The 18779-nt window shown below is 54.8% G+C and overlaps 1 protein-coding gene across 2 annotated transcripts in view; it reads left to right on the top strand.

Moving 5' to 3' along the window:
* The window catches only part of ASTN1 (astrotactin 1), a 182761-nt gene extending 166573 nt beyond the window's left edge, over positions 1-16188 (top strand). The window contains exons 17-23 of one of the 2 annotated variants that reach the window (XM_074960999.1): positions 2312-2580; positions 3281-3414; positions 4168-4319; positions 6019-6154; positions 7974-8074; positions 10472-10655; positions 14544-16188. In XM_074960999.1, the coding sequence (XP_074817100.1) occupies positions 2312-2580; positions 3281-3414; positions 4168-4319; positions 6019-6154; positions 7974-8074; positions 10472-10655; positions 14544-14778 (1211 nt within the window). In that variant the 3' untranslated portion in view covers positions 14779-16188. The remainder of the gene's footprint in view (positions 1-2311; positions 2581-3280; positions 3415-4167; positions 4320-6018; positions 6155-7973; positions 8075-10471; positions 10656-14543) is intronic. The other variant, XM_074961000.1, reaches the window with a different exon arrangement.
* The last annotated feature ends 2591 nt before the right edge of the window (positions 16189-18779 follow it).

Below are 18779 nucleotides of genomic sequence, written 5' to 3'. Positions count from 1 at the left end.
ACACTGGCCCGCCCAGCCCTGTGCTGCCAGTGTGCCCCTTTCCCTTGGGGGTGGGCCCATACTGTGCCCCCCCCACTCCTGCCCAGCACCCCCCCACTCCTGCCTAGCACCCTCACACACAGCCACACCACTACTTCCCAATGCACTTCCCCACAGCCCACCACCACAACTACACAGAACCCCACTCAGACCCCCCACTGCCCAGCATCCCAACACACAGACCTCCCCTACCGCCCCCCAAGAGACTCCCCACTGGCCAACAGCCCCATACACACCTCCAGAGACCCACTCCCTCACACCCTGGCCACACTCACCGGCCCTGCTGGAATGTGACGGCGTCTGCCAGGCTGAGCTGGCAGTGCGGCCAGGACCGGTCCAGTGCCAGGCTGGGGAATCACTCCGGCCTCTCGGGAATGGCGTGATTAGCCAGGTCAGGGTCTGGCCCCGCCCTGGACAGACTCCCTCAGGACCCACTTGCCTGGAGATACGATGACCATACGTCCCCGTTTGGCTAGGACAGTTCCCTTTTTAAGCTCTGTCCTGGTCATCCTGACACTTTTGACAAAAAAGGGCATTTAGTTGGCAGTTGATCAGTTGGCAAGAGCAAATGAACAAACGGCCAGTTTACTAAAAAAGTCCGGTGTGCCCCCCTAGCAGGACATGGCAGAACGTGGGGGGGGGCAAGGTGAGGTGTCAGCCAGCTGGGCTTGGGGGGTCAGCCCCAGCTGCAGGTAGAATAGAGCTTAGGGCAGGAGTTAGGGGCCAGCCCCAGCCCCTGGCAGTGGTGTGGGGAGCTGGGGCGAGGGAGGGGTCAGCCCCTGTCCTGACAGCAGCATGAGAAGCTCGGGGGGGGGGGGTCAGCCCCTGGCTGTGGCGTGGGGAGCTGTGGGGGAGGGGTCAGCCCCAGTGGCAGATTTAGAGTTAGTGGGGCCCTGTGCTCAGCTTCATTTTTGGGGCCCCTCCTTGGGACCCAGCCAAGAAAAAGAACATTCTCTCATCTTCTCCCCCCACCCCCATTTTTCATTCTTCTTTTCTTCATCTTCATCCTATAAGTAATAGCAAGTAAGTGGAAAATAAAGTGAGGTACCTGGATTGTTCTTGTAGTCTAACTTACTTTTCCACAGACCACTTGAAAATCGCTGAGAGTCTCGGCGGACACTTAATGATCTTTCCAAATATTGTTTGTACCATTAGCTAACTACAGTAAAGCGCTTTGGATAAGAGCGCTTTTAAAAAAAAATGTAAAAACAAGTTGGGGTGCGGGGCCTGGCCAGGACTTAGGGTGCGGGCGGGGGCTCAGGGCTGGGGGTGCAGGGTCTGGGAGGGAGTCGGGGTGCAGGAGCAGGCTGGGGGTTGGGGTACAGGGTCTGGCCAGGAGTTAAGATGCAGGAGGGGGCTCAGGGTTGGAGCAGGAGGTTGGGGTGTGGAGCTCTTACCTGGGGCAACTCCTGTTTGGTGCGAGGGGTGCAGGACTCCCGTTTGGCACTCAAGGTGGGGGTGGGGGGGTGCAGGAGTCAGGGCATGGGGTGCAGGGGGCTGGGTATGTAGGGGTTGCAGGAGTCAGGGCAGGGGGCTAGGGGTGGGGGTGCTCCCAGCCCCCTGCCCTGAGCGGCTCATGGCAGGGAGCTTGGGGGGGGTATGTGTAGGGGGAGTGCAGGGGCCCCGCCTTTGCTCCTCCCCTGAGCGTGCTGCATCCCTGCTTGTCCCTCTCCCTCCAGGAGCGCCGGCAAACAGCTGTTCAGCGGCGGGGGGAGGGGCAGGAACAAGACATGCTCGGGGGAGGAGGCGGGAGAGGGAGAAGCTTGGCTGCCAGTGGGTGCAGGCGGAGCCTGCCTTGCAGCAGGAGCCCCTGGAGCCGGCTGGACCAAGCTTCTGCCCCTGCAGCTGCCCATCCCTGGGGCCCCCTGCCGTTGCGGGGCCCCATGCCAGGGCACCTGCGCTTTACTGTAAATCCGCCTCTGGCCAGCCCCAGCCCCTGGCCACGACATGGGGAGCTCAGGGAGGGGTCATCCCCTGGTAGTGCGGAGCTGGGGGTGGGTAGCAGCCCCACCCAGGCAGCACGGCGCTCCAGCTCTCTCGACCCCAGCTGCGGCCCAAGCAGAGCGGGGCGGGCTGGCTGGGGCCCCTTTGGAGCCTGGGCCCAGCACCATGGCGCCATTGTAAACCCGCTACTGGTCAGTATTTCCCGACTACCAAGTCAAGTGTGGCCATCTATGGTACTGGAAGAGCCAGGGGCTGCAGAGGGAGAACAGGTGAGGGCATTATGGGTTGGCCTGATTTCCGCTCCCCCCCTCTTTCTCTCATTTCACAGGCAATTCCCCCTCTGATGAGTCTGAGGAGCGAGAGCGGGACCCCAAGGTTCTCACCTTCCCCGAATACGTCGCCAGCCTGTCCGAGTCGGGCACCAAGCGGATGGCAGCTGGGGTCCGCATGGAGTGCCAGAGCAGAGGCCGCTGCCCTTCCTCATGCCCGCTCTGCCATGTGACTTCGAGCCCGGACGTGCCGGCCGAGCCAATTCTGCTGGAGGTCACCAAAGCAGCGCCCATCTATGAGCTGGTCACCCACAACCAAACCCAGAGGGTGAGGAGCCGGTTGCTGAGAGAGGGGTAGAATATGGCAGGCTGGTGATTGGCTGAGCTGAGGTTATTAGCAGTGAATGGCTCTGGCGGGCCTGGAATGACAGCCAGCCCTCATGTGGTGTGGCCGGCTGGCAGCACTGCCACTTGCCCACTGGCCTTTCCACCTCTTCTTCTTGAGCCAGCCTGGTGTTTGCCACGTGGAGCATGTAGGTACAGCTCAAAGGGGTGTAGCACGAGGTAAGTGGTGAGGAAAAGCCAGAGAGCGTCCCAGAGACAGGCATCTGCCTTTGCGGGGCTGTGTGAGGTCACCATAGTGACCAGGCACTTGGCACGCTGCCATCTAGCTTATCAGGTCAGAGCACCAGCCACCATTCAGCATGCGTGGGAGTAAACAGACCCAGGCCTGGCTCAGCAATTGCCACTTGAAACCAGTTGCAGATGGGTGAAGGCTGAACACGTCTGCCCTGCCCCGTGAATGGCCCCCATCCTCTTTGACTTCTCTCTGTGTCCCCTCTTCGCTAGGAGGTCTCCAAGCTCCCAGCTGTGGCAGTGCACTCAGGGCTGTGTGGGGAGAGGCATGCACAGAAAGTTACAGGTTTTCAGATGCCAGTGGCACAGCGGATGATGAGGGTTCACCCAGTGGCACAGTGGGTGATGAGCGTTCATGCTTGCCGCGCCTTAACCCTCCTTCTCTATCTCAGCTGTTGCAGGAGGCCACCATGAGCACCCTGTGGTGTTCCGGGAGTGGGGATGTCATCGAAGACTGGTGCCGGTGCGACTCGAGTGCTTTTGGTGCCGACGGGCTCCCGGCCTGCGCGCCCCTCCCACACCCAGTGTACGTCTCTCCCACGCTGATTTTGCCTCTCCTTCGCAGAGATTATTTCTCTTGAAGGGAACTTTGGTGCTGGTGCAAGGTGCCGGAGCGAGAGGCCCAGAACCAGCGTGAAGCTGGAAGTTGGGGTGGCAGCAGCAGCTCGAGCTTCCCCCGCTCCATCCTGTAGAAGGTCTTGATCCCTGACCCTGAGGGGCGACCTCCTGGCGCGGCGGGGGAGTTGAGTATGGCAGAAAAGTTTCAGCAGCACTTGCTTGAAAACAGCTGCCTTCCCCAGGCAGGGCTGGGCGGTCTCAGAAATCAGCGGGATGTCTGCACAAAGGAAAACTACACCAGGCTTGACTGGTGCTGCAGTTTTCCTACATTAAACTAGTGTTTGGGGGGGGACGGGACCCCAGTGCAGGAGCAACTTAGGCGCAGGATGGGCTGGATGAGGAGGGGAAGCAGCTGGCCTTGTGCTCTGTACACTGGCTATTCTGGGCTGCAGGCAGCCATGCAAGGCTGTCACCAATCACCTTTTCCCCCTACCCTACAGATCATGTCTTCACAGCCCTGCCTCCTGGGAGGCACAGGGCATAACCCAGCCTGTGACGTGTGGCTGCAGAGGACAGTGAGTCTCCGGTAGCTCAGAGGGAGCAACAGGTGGAGCCAGCCCCACACTGAAGAGGGTTGGGAAGAAAAGAATGGTGCCATTAGAGTGGGCAGGAGCTGCCTATTCACAGGGCCTGACCCACCTTGGTTTTTCCTCTTCCTCAGGCTGCAGCTCTCCACCGTGCACGAGCCCAGCAGCACCTTGGTGGTGGTGGAATGGGAGCACTCAGAGCCGCCAATCGGAGTGCAGATCGTCGATTACCTCATCCGTCAGGAGAAGATCACCGACCGGATGGATCATTCCAAAGTGGAGACCGGTGAGGGCAGTGACGGAGGGTGCTGCTCCTCCACAGCCCGAACTGGGCTCTGCTCGGGCTCCTCCTTTGCTCTGGGGGTGGGGTGGCACCAGCAGCCGGTAGAGTTAATTTCCGGATGGATGAGGAACACCCTCATCACAGCTCTGCCTTTTGCAGCATTGGCTTGTTAGCAAAGGCTGAAATCAAGAGCAGAGCGCTTTCAGTGGGGAGGGGTGGGCCCCAATCCAGCAAAGTACTGAAGCCCAGGCGTAACTTTAAGGCCACGCTTAAATACTTGGCTGGATTGGGGTCATAACTGTCTGTTTTCACTTACTGGCGGCATTCCAAAATCTGTCTCTTCTTGGTCTGAAAGCCTGCACCCTAAATTCCTCCCCAAGTTTACTTCTGAATTCCCCGTATCTGTTTTCATCCTGAAACCCTGTGCCTCTGCGGAGGAGAGGAGACTTCGTTCCCTCGACCTCAGATGTGCCTTAGCGTTCTACCTGCAGAGAACCTAATCGATCAGAAAATCACCTAGGCTATTTGTTGCCATAGTACAAATGTCACTAGGATGAGCTATCTCCTCTCAGGGAATCTCTAAATGGATTCCTTGGTGCACCGTAGTGTGCTACCCCAATTCGCACATATCACTCCACCAGAGCACACGCTGCCTCTACAGCCTCCTTGCAGGAAGTACCATTACTGGACACATGCAGAGCGGCAGACTGGAGTTCCAGTCGCACATTCCCAAAACAGAACACACCAGTTCGGGCCTCTGCTGCGGATGCGGCCGTGGGAACTGCAGTGCTTCAACACATCTGTCTTGCCGGCATCCTTGCACCCTCCTGACAGATTACGCTTGCCCACCGCCCACACGTGGGATACACATAGGGATCAGCGCTCGAAGAAGAAGTGGAGATTACTTAGCCGTAACTGGAGGTTCTTTGAAACGTGTGATCCCTGTCTATGTTCCACTGCCCGCCCTCCTTCCTCTCTGCTTCCGATCCTACTGGATTCGTGGTAAGAAAAGGAACCTGCATTGCCTCTTATTCCCTCGGTCTGGGGGACGAGGAGAACTGTGCGGGCCAACGGACAGCGCTTGTTAGCATTTCCAGCCTCGGGCGCAAGGCGTGCATCCCCACCCACGTGTGGAATACAGACAGGGACCACCACACATCCGGTTATAGACAGGTAACCTTCATTCACAATCACACCAGTCTCCATCCTCACTTCTTACGCTGGAGACTCAGTGATTGTGAGGCTATTTGTATTTCTCTGTCTGCAACAGGGACACTAAGGCTTTTCCTCACCTGAAAAAGTTCCATAGAACTTCCACTTGCCCCCTAGCAGAGAGGTCACCAGCCTAAGAGCCTTGATCATGTGCTGCAGCTCGGGGTCAAGGCAGGACAAAAGAGCAACATAAACATTTTTCCTACCCTTCCCACCAGTGCATTTTCTCCCCTTCCATAGCTCCCAACTGGCTAATGTCACACCGGAGGCAGTGCACAATGCACCAGTCCAAATCACGAATAGCCCTGTTACAAGGTCCTTTCCTCATTGCTCCCGACCCTCCAGGAAATTTCTGATCCATCACTAGGTATTGGGCTCACTTGGTCGGTCTTGTGACCCATTGTAGCCTCTCCTCACCCATCGTCCCCTGCTCAGGTTCTGGGGCATGGGAAGATAGTTGCCTAAAATCTCCTTTTCCCTCTTTCCCTAGAGACGGTGCTGAGTTTGGTGGATGACATCATCTCCGGAGCCAAATCCCCCTGCGCGATGCCGGCACAAGTACCCGACAAGCTGTCCACCACCATCTCCTTGATCATTCGCTGCCTGGAGCCTGACACCACCTACACGTGAGTGACGCTACCTCTAATTGGCTACGCCCAACCTTGTGAGAAGCACTGCCACTTCTGATTGGCTACTCCTTATCTTGGGGGGGGCATGGAGAAAGGGAGCTTTCATTCTCCATCCCCTTGCATGGCAAGCACCCCCCCCCCCAATTGGTTCATGCTGGATGTGCTTCTGGAACTATGCACAAATATTAAATCATCACCACCACCTTGTTGGCTAAGCTTGCCAGGGCTGTGCACTCAGCTGGACAGCATTTCCCTGTCGGTGACACGATAACTCTTAAATGCCGCATTTGATCAAAACCAGGAAATGTTCGAGAGCTCAAGGGCCAGAACTCTATTGATTTTTGGGAAAATGGGAAACCAAAATGGGGACAAACGGATGGAGCCCCATCAGCTGTTCAGCACAGCTTCATGCACCTCTGCAGTTGTCTGAAGACCAAAGACCTGTTTGATGGCACCTGTTAATGTCTCCAGCCTAATGATCCCCCATCTCATCTGTGCTTACCTCCCACTAGGATTTAACATGCTTACACCCTGAATGATTGCTCTCCTAGAATAGAAGGAATAATGGTGGAAGGAGGGCATGCAGGAGAAGAGAGAACACAGCCCCTCGCATGGGGGAAGGGGCAGACAAAGGGGGGTGGGGGAGATTGGAGTGATTAAGGATGTGGGGCATGCAGAGCAGCTAGCATGGTCAGAGGAAGAATGGGGAGCCCTGGTTTGGGAGGAGGTAATGAGGGGCACCCAGAGCCCCATGGTTGAGGGAGTCTCTGAAATAGATTGGGGTGGAGGGTGGCCCACAGAGAGGTTGTGAGCGGCAAGGAGCCCCTGGTGTACACCAGGAGCTGGGCCTACACAGGCTGCGAATGGTGCATCCCCCTCATTTTTTTATCCCCTGGGGATGTCAGTGTGTGTGTGTGTGGGGGGGGAATCTGGGCACAGCAGCATGTGGGTATCCCCCTCACCTGCCCCGGAGGGTTATTTCCCATTTGCAGTCGTGACCCAGCTGCTGATGACAACGCTGTGCTCCGTAGATTCAGAGATGGGAAGCCCAGCAGCAGCCACACCGAGCATGTGTGGCAGTGCTGGAAAAATCCTGAACTCCCGCCCTTCTTACACCTGCTTGATGGTCTTGTCCAGGCTCATCTTCTGCCAGGCCCACAGTATGACTCTCACTGAGCGCCTGAACTGATGCCTGACTTACCTACAGCCCCACTCCCAGAGTCGGGGGTTGGGGGGGCAGGCGGGCGTGCTGCCCTGGCTGCAGTGGAGGAGGCTCATGATGCGGTCGCACCAAGGCGGCTGCTGTTCTGTTCCTTCCTTATCACCTCCTCCAAGGTTGGGCCCAGGGTGGAGTTTACGCACAGTGAGCACCTCAGATGGCATCAGGATGGAGACAGCAGGCTCTTCATATGTTAGCTGGCTCTTCCCTGCTGCTGGCCAGGGCTCTGCTCTGCATCATGCACCAGGGCTCTTGTGAATTGGCAGGGCTGTCAGTGCCCCAAGTGCCAGCCCCAGCAGAGAGCTGCCTGCACTAGGCTGAGGTCACTGTGCTGCAAAGGGGATGCCAAGCCTCTTGTATTGAGTTCTCACCTCCCACTGGGTCTACATGGAAAAGCAGCGCAGGCCAGTTTGGGGCATCTGTGTCAAGCAGAGCGAAGTGACATGCATGGTAGGACAGCCCCATATCTCCTAGGCAGTTAGTTGCATACATTCCTCCTGATGGGGGTCTGCCATGTGCACCTGTGTGTGTGAGCTCTGGATTCCCCAGTCTGTCTGTCTGTCTCTGTGCTGTGATAACATCTCCCCTCTCCCCCAGGTTCACGCTTTGGGGAGTTGATAACACGGGGAGACGCTCCAGGTCAAGTGATGTGACGGTCAAGACCCCCTGCCCGGTGGTAGATGACGTGAAGGCTCAAGGTAACAATGGGGGTGCTTAAGGTGGTGCGCTGCCTTCTCCCCGGCAAAGCCCTTGTCTGACATGCTGGACTTCACTGCAGTGGATTGTCAGAGCATGGTTAAGCAGAACATAGAGCAGGTAAACCCCCATTCTTTTTTTGTTGGGCTAGTTGAAGAGATACGCCCAAGCCAAACCTTAGGCGTGAACGGCCCTGAAATTGGGTGGAATCCAGACCCTGGTTGCTTTTGGCATCTCTGTAACAGGCACACCTGAATCTCCAGAACTGAACACTCTCATAAACACTGGTGGTGTTTGGATCTGGAGCGAAGCTTCCCAGATCCAGCCCATCCCTAGTAATCTGTCTGGTTCAGGCTGCAAGACCCTTGGGGTAGGAACTTTGGCCCAGATCCTCAATGGGAACTAGGCACCTAAACATCTGTGAGCTTCTGGGCCTTTGTCGTCATCTTTGTCCATACCTACCTACAGCACTGCATTAATAAATAATGACAATAAAGCGTGACGAGAACGAAGCACCATCTTGGGGCTCCATGCGTCGGATCTCAAGGGTTAAGGGGACTTTGGAGGCTCTTGATGGAATTATTGCCAGAGGATGCATGGCTGTTTCTCTGTTGATTATACTGGAACAGAATCTTGTTAGAGGCAGTGGGAATCGGGTCAATACATCTAGATTGTACAGGTGGAATGAGTGTGTTTGTTTAGAAATAACATCTCATTCCACTTGGGTGGGAGGTAATAGGAAGCATTGTTCTGAGTGTGGGTTGGGGTGACTGGTGATGGGGTGACAGCCCTACTCTTCTGAATAAACTAGTTAAGATCCCATTCAGCAGTAATCAAGTGGTTCCCACATGATGGCTGTCGGTTAGGTGGCCTCTCCCAGGCATCAGATCTTGGTCCTGTTCCCATTACTACAGCAATAATTTGCTGTCCCGATAGACAGCATCTTCCATTTGCGGTTCTCAGAGCGTGGTCTCTCTCTCAAAAACCGAGCACCAGAGCCAGCAGTAATTGGAAGCCTGATTCACTAGAGAAGGGGTGGGCAAACTTTTTGGGCCGAGGGCCACATCTGGGTGGGGAAATTGTATGCAGGGCCGCGGCAGGGGGTTGGGGTGTGGGAGGGAGTGTGGGGTTCAGGAATGGGCTCAGGGCAAGGGATTGGTGCAGAGGAGGGGTGCGGGGTGTATGAGGGGGCTCAGGGAAGGGGGTTGGGGTGCAGGAAGGGTGTGGCAGGGAGCTCAGAGCAGGAGATTGGGGTGCAGCTGGGGTGCAGGAGGGGTGCGAGGTGCAGGCAGGGAATTGGGGGGTGGGGTGCAGGAGGAGTTAGGGCTCCGGCCCGGCACCACTTACCTAAAGCGGCTCCAAGGTGGTAGCGGCGCTCACTGGGGCCAGGGCAGGCTCCCTGCATGCCCTCCCTGGTCCCATGCCATGCCCCTCCGGGAAGCAGCCAAAACCATGTCCCTGCGTGGCCCCTGGGGGAGGTGGGGCACAGGGCTCTGTGTGCTGCCCTTGCCACGCCTCCAGGTACCTCCCCCGAAGCTCCCATTGGCCGTGGTTCCCCGTTCCCAGCCAATGGGAGCTGCGGGGGCGGTGCCTGGAGGCAAGGGCAATGCACGGAGCGCTCTGCCCCCAGGGATGTGGTGCCGGCCGTTTCTCAGAGCGCTGCGGGGCCTGCGGCACCATGGGGGGAAATCCCGCAGACCGGATCCAAACCCCTTATGGGCTGGATCCAGCCCACGGGCCGTAGTTTGCCCACCCCTGCACTAGAAAGACCAGGGTGTGAACGATTGCAGGAACTGTGGCTGGAGTCCCTCCAGGTTAGGATTGAGGCCGGTGGGAGGGTGAGTGGATGGAAACTTGCCTTCCCATTGGTTGTTCTGGCTGATGGTGAAGTGTTAGAAAAGTCCCCAAAGGCTTGGACATGTCTATGGCTAGTACAAAAAAAATACAGAGTCCATGAGCTTTGACAGGAATAGAAACCCTCCTGTTTCAGGGCATAAGCCAGCCTGAGTGATGGGGGTTAGGAGGCATTTTCACCTGGGCGCAGGTTATCTCATAACTGCCTGTCGTAGGGTTCCTTGCACCTTCCTCTACAGCAGCTGGTATTGGCCACTGTCAGAGACGTGCCACTGGACTAGAGGGACCACAGGTCTAATCCAGTCTGGGAAATCCTGTGTGTTCCACTGTCCCTCCTTTTAGAATATGTCCTGGTGACAGAGTAAATTCCAGGACCCCTGGGGGGAAATCCTGGCCTTATTGAAGTCAGTAAGAGTTTGCTCTGGACTCCAGTGGGTCCAGAATTTTGCCCCAGGGCTCTTTACTTGATATCTGACCTGGTTTGAGGCTACATTTCCTTTCTCTCTGACAAACGCACTTACAGCCCTCTCTGTCATCCTACCCAGAAATAGCAGACAAGATCTACAATCTCTTCAATGGCTACACCAGCGGCAAGGAGCAGCAGACAGCCTACAACACTCTGCTGGACCTGGGCTCGCCCAGCCTGCACCGGGTCCTCTTCCACTACAACCAGCACTATGAGAACTTCGGGGAGTTCACCTGGCGGTGTGAAGATGAATTAGGACCCAGGTAAGCCTAATAGCCATGCCTGCTAGCATAGCAGCTCTGACTGACCAACACACCCTTGAGACTTAGCTACCGTTAGGAAGGTCAGATATGGCAGATTGTATTACTGTGGCACATATAGGCTAAAAATGAGATCCAGGCCTCACTGCAGTTACAAACTGCACTGCTGCTGTGCCCCAGGGAGGACTCGGGCACATGGCATCTGCACTGCCACAACTTCCCAGGAAGGACAGCTTCAGACTGGGTCTTGGGCTGGATAGGATGTGGTTGTAAAAGATAAAGAAACAGAGGGTGAGGTCCACTATCCCAGCCCTCCCTGGCCAACTCGACCCTTGTTGATGTGACTTCCTGAGACTGGAGAAGAAGGAAGATCAATAAAAAACCCATGAGAAGAGGGACTTTTAGGCACCATAGAGTCCAATCCTTGAGTCTACTGAGTTCAGGAGATTACATTTGGGTGAATGATTCTCCGAGAAAGGGGACAGTGCAGGGATGGACCGGACCCCTTCTATCCCACGACGAATGCCAGCTAGAGCTCAGAGACCAGAACCCTGGGGTCAGGGTGAATGCAAGGCTGTTTCCGTAGACCCTTAACCTCCTTTCTCTGTGCCCCCACCTGGGTACTCTGAATTGTAGCTCCAAGTATTCACAACGCATCCCCTTACTGCCCAGCCCTCACCCTTTCACTGGCCATCTGTGAATCTGCTTGTGGGCACCTTGTCCCATGGCAGCCATTCACCTGTTGAGGCATCCTGCATGCTGGGTGAGAGCAGCAAAAGACTGTATAGCCCCGGGCTGAAGCTGGCTCAGTGTCTTCCCGCATATGCTTTGGCAGGGTGATTTCCCAGCCTGCATCTGCAGGCAGCTGGAAGCGGGGGAAGGGGGTAGCTCAGACAGGAGGTCATGGGACTAAGAGCTTTTCACCTTCAGGCACAACCATGGAATGGGTGAACTAGTGCTCAGAACCCAACCAAAATCAGGGTGGCTTTAAATCCCATACAAACCCACAACCACCAGCCCTGGTCTAAGAGATGCAGGTGGGCCTGGGAACCACAGTGCTCACACAGCCACCTTCTCCCTCACCCCAAGCTCCAGCTCCACCCTCCCCCACATCTTACCTTCAAGTGGGACTGGGGCTTGCATCTGCTGGGCTTCAGGGAGTATCAGCTTGGCCCACTGCCTCCCCCGGGCCTGGGAAGCTTTTCTCATCCCCTCCTCCCCAGATGCCAGGGGGCACTGAGTGGTCCCTCCCTGTCCTTGTATGGCTCTCCAGCAGATTCCCAGGGAGGGCCTCTGCCTCCTGTATCTTCAGCACATCTCCTGGTCAGGACAGAATGGCCCAGAGCCCGCAGACAGACACAGCACCAAGAAGCTGGGAAAGGGTCTCCGTCCTGCTGCAAAAGCTGTGCGACTTGGCAGGGGCAGGCAGCACGCAGTCATCCCTATGGTTGCATTCAAATATTAGTGGGTGTCTCCTCTTGTGTACAGTTGCTAGGGAACCTCCAAGGCCACCTTAACTCCCCAATGCTAAAAAGACTATTAAGTCTTCCTTACCCCGGATGATCATTGGGGCTGCTTCCTCTCTGCGCTTGCCAAGTGTGTGGGGTCTGAGCCATTCTGGCGACACTAGAAAAGATTCAAAGACATCCCCCCCCCCACCTGGCAGCTCCCCCAAAGACATTTAAAAGTGTGGCATGGGGTTCCCAAGGCCTGGGCAGGGGGTGGGGAGGCTGAGTGGTTAGGTGTTCTGGGCGGGGGTTGCGGCTTCTTTTCAAGGTCCAGGTTCTTGTAGAAGTGGGCGTTCCAAGAGGTAGGTACGTTGCCATCTCTGGGCGTGGGCCCTGCTTTGGGGGGGCTGGTATTTTACATACGCATACTGACCCTTGCAGGTTTCATGCTGCTCTTCCTCTGTCGTCTTTCTTGAAACTGAGCACCAGGAGGTAGAGATCAAACATTGTTCCCCTCCAGTGGTGGCTTCTGTGAGGGCAGCCGATTGCTGGGAACTAACCCCAGACAGGCGACCTCGTCACAGAGCCAGTACCAGAACTGGTCCTGATTATCCTCTCCCTGGGCACTCTCAGCAGAGGGACCAAGGGCTGACTGCAACGTGGAGAGGGGAACTCCCCTGTCGACCCTTTCGGTCATGAGGGAGGTAAACCGGCACGGTGTGGTGCACAGTATAAGGGGGAAGTTCAGTCTCCAAGGCTGGCAGTGATCAGCACTGAATCCACTGAACCTTTTGGTTGGTTTGAATTTCAAAGAGGAGAGGGTGACAATGCAGGCAGCTTAACGTCATCCCTTGGAAATGTTTGAGCATTTGACATGAAATGACACAATTTCTGATGAAGTGTTTGCAGCTCGTGCTGTTGGAAAGGAATGCTGAGGCAGCTGCCGAGGTCTCTGGTGGTGACAGAGCTCAGAAGCTGGACCTCTTGGTGAAGCATGCAGGCTGGTGGGGACAGGAGAAATCATTTGCAGATGATGTCATTTAGCCAGCAGAGTGTTCATTTGACTTCTCTCTGGTACTTCTTGGGTGTCCTGGATACAAACCCAGGCCAATTGGACTCTTGGGTGAGCTGTCAGGAGTCGGCACCTTCCATCCTGCTATGCTGTTCCTGGGTATGCTTTGTCAGAATGCGCTCGTGTCACTTCTCGGCAATGCTGGTTTGTAAGCAAGAGGTTTGGGGCTAGAACTGTGGCCATTCCCTCCTGCCCTGTGAAGGCGCGCAGAGTGCAGTTAGCCAACCACCTGCTCAAGAGAAGAGCCAGCACGGAGGGACAGGTTGCCTCCCAGCAGACCAACAGTGGGTGTTAGTGCCTGGAAAAGCCACTGAAGTTAGTGGGAGTCTCTCAACTTCTGTAGGCTTTGGATCTGGGCCTTAGTGACTCCGGGCCTCATGCTGTACGGTGCTCAGCCTGCTGGGGAGTGCTGAGCTCTTGCATTGCTAGCCAAGTGCTCATCGCCTCCCAGGAGGTATCACCTTGCTAGTCTGGGCCTGTCACCTCAAGGTAGCTGCCTCAAAACCACCCATGTCAGTAGCAACAATCTGAAGCCTGCAAGGAGTGAGTGGTGGGACATTCTGCCACCTTGCAAGGGAGAGCACCATGGTGGGCTAGCCTTGATTCCACCTTGCTCTTAGCCTGCCAGGGATAGTAGTTGGCAGCTCTGGAATGGAGACGGCTGGCTGGCCTGGTTCACTGACCTCTGCCCTCTCCATGGCGAGTGAGAGATCCTGGCGCACACCTACCTGCAGTGCACCAGGTTGCAGCTCCTCTTCTGGTTCCTCCACAGCCTCCTGTCTTGGTTCTGGCTGCACTTTTCCTCCTTTGGGTGGTGACCGCAGCTCCTTGGACTTCTTTGTGGAGCAGTGGGTGGTGTCCTGTGTTCTCTGCTCACTGTCCCCATCCAGAGCCCTCGATCTAAACTTTTGATCTCCACTCCCGGCTTACCGTGTTGTCCTACAGACTCAGTTGTTTTCCGGGCTCTGGGGCCCCTCCCTCGTTTGAGCAGGGTGGGCCTCTAGTCCTACATGAGTTTAGCCCCCACCCTCAGAGAAAGAAAAGATGCGAGTGACTAGGGGTCTGAGATGGAGACAGAAGCATGGTGGCTGGGTGTGGGGTTGGTGCCAGCTTCGCTTTTCATCCTCAGCATTGAGGCTGGTCCGTGCTGCCCCCTTCGGCAGGGAGACATTGCATTCAGGTGGCATGGAGATTAAGGGTGACCAAGTGACTTTATCTGCCACAGGACTGTTATCCTCGTTCTCCTGGGCCTTTTCATGGTCTGTTTAACCTTCCTTGTGTCTCTCTTTTTACACCTTCTCTCCTTTTCCCACCCCCCATCTTACCTCTTGTCCCACCATGTCTCTGGCTTCTCCTCTCCCCTGTCTGCAGGAAGGCCGGCCTCATTCTCTCCCAGCTTGGGGACCTCAGCAGCTGGTGCAACAGCCTCCTTCAGGAGCCCAAGATCAGCCTCCAGCGCACGTCACTCAGGTATCTCGCCTGCCGCTACAGCGAGATCAAGCCGTATGGACTTAACTGGTCAGAGCTGAGCCGGGACCTCAAGAAGACATGTGAAGAGCAAGCGCTAAGCGTCCTCTATAATGACTATGGAGACAAAGACAACTGAGGGGTTGAGGAACCACTCTCAGGCCCCTAAGAGGCAAGTGGGAGAAAAGCGCATTTGTGGGAGTTTTATAAATGGATCTGCAGGAGGTCACTGAAATCTCCCAAGACAAAACTTCAACCAGGGAGGGAAACTATTGCTCTTTGCAGGACTTACCTGGTATTAGACTCTTCAACACAGCCAATAGCCTTTCTAGTTGGAGGTCTTGTGAGACCCAGTTTTTGTTTGTTTTGCTCATTTTACCAAGAGGTTCCTTGGACTGTGTAGGTGAACACATACTCCAGAATGAAAGATACACTTTTAAGGTTCCAGCCCACGACTCCCACCCACATTCCCCATGCAGCGTGAACCTCAGTTTCCAAGGAGAACAAAATCAGAACAACAGAAGCCAGGCAGGGAGAGGAATTTCCTCTTTAGAATTAATAGACCCAGCCTCTCAAATAACATCAGGTCTGGGAAAGCAGAAAGAGGGCATGAGCGTCCAATTTTGCTCTTCCCCATAAGGATCCAGCTCTGAGATTAGATCTGATAACAAAAAAATGGCTGTGGTTGTAAAGGACAAGCTCTGGACTGCAGCAGCAATAATCTTCGAACCATCTGAGGGTAGGGAGGGCTTGTCGCACCCTCCCCCTGCCCCCTTCATTCCTTGCTCATTCTCTAGAGTCCCTGATCTTGGCTCTGTGCTGGGATCCTGCAAGGTCCTTCCAGATTGTAGTCAGCCCCAAATGGCATGTGGGGGTGGTCACTGAGGTTAACAGGGCAGTAGCAATGTACTTTTCCCTGGACCGCATTTGTGCCCTTTTTTGCCACAATAACAGCTGCTAAGCAGTGATGAGTTTGGGCAGAGCTCTGGCTAAAATGTAGATGCTTGGGGAGCATTTACCCTGGCACCAAACCTCAGCCCATGGCACAGTATCAGCTTCAAAGGTGCCACCCAGCGTGACCAGTAGGATGTGGGGAAGGGAGGGTGAGAGGAACTGTGGGATTGTTTTCACTTTGCAGCAGGGGTCGTCTCCTTATCTTCAGATCCCTCTCCACTTAGCGGAAAGTGAAACTCCACCCCGAGTGTGGAATGCATTGCGGGGTGGGGGGGAGGAGCCAAGAACGCACACCTAGGAGCAGACAGCTATATACTGAAGAGATGCAGTCTAACCCTTGGGAAATGCCTTCTAAAAACCTGATCTTTGGCTTATTCTTTCATGAAAGGTGAAGCATTTGAAAAGTGACGTCAGTAGAGCACCTGGGATGAATCTGGCTCTTTTAAGAGCGCCTCCCACCCACACCCCCAGAATAGGGCTGATCTTACCTTGTTTGATTGCTCTTTCTTGCCACAGCTCGTTGAGGTTACTGCAGCATGAGGCATAAGTGCTGACTCTGTGGGTGTTCAGCACCCACCAGCCACAGCTGTTCCCTGCCCCTGCTCAACAGCTGATGGGGGGCGGCTCGGGAGGGGGCTTGGGTGAGGGTGGAGAGTGGTGGGGGCTTAGGAAGAGGCAGCGTGCAGGTGGGGCCTTGGGGTAAGGGGTGGAGTGGGGGTGTGGCCTTGGGGCAAAGCGGGGGTGGAGCACTCCCAGGGAAAAGGAAAAGAAGGCACCTGTGGCAGGAGGGGCAAACCCCTGAGGGGACTGACATAAGTCCTGTGTTTGTACAAGAATTCACGCCATGGCAGCAAGGATCTTCACCTCTACTTCACTGTTTTAAACTCCCATTAGCACTAGGGGAGATGGGGCTTAGTTCAGTTCCAGTTCAGTGGCAGACAGCATCTTTATTACCAGTGATGATCAGAGAGGGAGAAAGACTCTCCAGTCCCGGAGTGAGGCTACAGAGGTGGCAGGTAGAGAAACATTCTTTGACCTTGCCAGCTGAGAACTTTTGATTTGGAACAACTGTGAGATGAACATGGGGGCCCCATGATGGAATATTTATAGCAGCTTTCAAAGTAGAATCTCCTTTTAATATTTTAGTGCTGGCAGAAGCCATCTGAACCTACACATTATGCTTTCCTGCCACCCTTCTTTTCGCCCACTAAGTGCCAAGGACACACATCTGTTTGTTTTGTATCTAGTGTGGAGTTAAAGAGCTCTACCCACAGCCAACAGCCTTACCTAATGGTATTTGCATATCAGCAACCACCATGCCCGGAGAATTTTGCACATTAGATATGTCAGCTCTTCGGACTTTTTCAGACAGGCAGATGCAAGATAAAACTCCCTCTGGCATGACAGTAGCATTATAACGTATTGCCAGTTGTGTGGACAAACTTGACCTCAGGAGAGCTGACTTAGACTGGTGAGTTGAGAAGAGCACCCAGTGCCATAGTTAGACCATTACCTGGAAAAGTAACAATTAGGTACTAAATGCAGCCAACAAGCAGCTCCATGCAAAAGAAAGTCTGCTATACTCAACAAAGCAGTGGAATCCATACAGATGCCAGATCGCACTTTTTATGCTCTCTGTCATAAAGGTCTTATACCCTTCTGCTCCTAGCAGTAGACACTCATTGGTGCTTTAAATGCCTCGCATGATGCTCTTGTCCAGCTGGGGAAACGGGAAAGAGATTTTAGCAGCTCCAAGGTGGCTTATGCCCCAGACCTGAGGGCTGATTTCTCTTCTAAAATCATCTCCACTTGCAGAGTCCCAGGTGTTATAAAAACACTTGAACTAACCTTGGCCCATATCGCACTCATGCTTAGTTATTTGTCTCCCTGCCCCTCAGGGCCAATGCATCCCTCTCAAGCCACTTTACAAAGCAAGGATAAGCTAGCTGCCAGGAAGCTAACCTTGAAGCACTCATTGGTACGCTTGGCTATAATTCATACACAGTCCTGGATATTTAAGCTGGGTTCAGTGAGGTGGAATCTGGGCCAAGACACCTGGGTTTATCTTACTTTTTTCAGCAAATGCCAGGACAGCTTTGGATTTCACATGGGCAGCCCCCAGGGGATGGGCAAAAGAGACGTTAGCTTGATATCTTCTCTGAAGGACCCTTAAACACATATGTCTTTGGCCCAGAAGTGAGTTTGTTTCTCACCAAGCAGTACTGCATACGTGGCATTTTTATGAGAGAGAGACTTTTCCTCTCTATAGCAGCCTCATCCCCCTTCTATCACTTCCCAGGTGCACAGTGTAGGAGGCAGGGTTGGTCAGCCTAGAGAGTGGGATTCTGCCAAGAAACCCCTGCGTCTGCCAGACACTGGGCACTCACACCTGCTGAGGTAACTGATTTGTCCCACCCGTGACTTGTGTCTGGGCTTCACAGCCATTTCCAGATTGCTTCTGCTCTTCGCATTTTGAACTACTTGCATCACAGAGCCCCCCACCAGGCAGCCCTGCCTTCCCAAGAAGCCCCTGTCTTATCACAGTGACTACACATGGCAACGCCTTAATTGGTTATCCAGTCCAGCTCATGGCCAGAATAGGATTCTCTTTGGTACTGTGTCCCCTGTACGCTCCAGCTCTTTGGCTAGTTCACTTTTTAAAAGGACTAAGGCATTGGGGTTTCTAGCAGACCTCTATGGTTGACCTCACAGGAGATTGTTGCTCGCTGAGCTTGGCATACCACCTTGCGACACCACCGTAAGCCCACCTTGCAGGTGTTGGGACAGCATGAGTACCTGCTGATGTTTTAGTTATTTGAATGACAGGAGCACCCCAAAAGGCCACACGAGAAACATTTATTGATATTACACTAACACCTGGATGCTCCAACTGAGCCGGAGTCCCCATTTTCCTGGGTGATGAACACCTGCAGAGCTAGTGCTTACAATCTAAGTAGACAAAGGGTGAGAGGGGCATTGACTTGCCCAACAGCACACAGGAGGACAGTGGCAGAGCCACATCTAGAAACCCGCTCCCAGTCCAGGGCCCTACCCACTAGACTCTGCTGCCTGCCTGTGGTGCTGAACAGAAGCAGGAGTGTCACCCACTTACAATCATCATTTCCCTAGCACTATTTCCATGCATGGCCCTTCCAGGTGAGGTGCATCAAGGGACGCAACAGCACC

This window comes from Natator depressus, chromosome 8 (assembly GCF_965152275.1).
Source record: "Natator depressus isolate rNatDep1 chromosome 8, rNatDep2.hap1, whole genome shotgun sequence".
NCBI lineage: Eukaryota > Metazoa > Chordata > Testudines > Cheloniidae > Natator > Natator depressus.
This window is presented reverse-complemented; position numbering and strand designations above follow the sequence as displayed.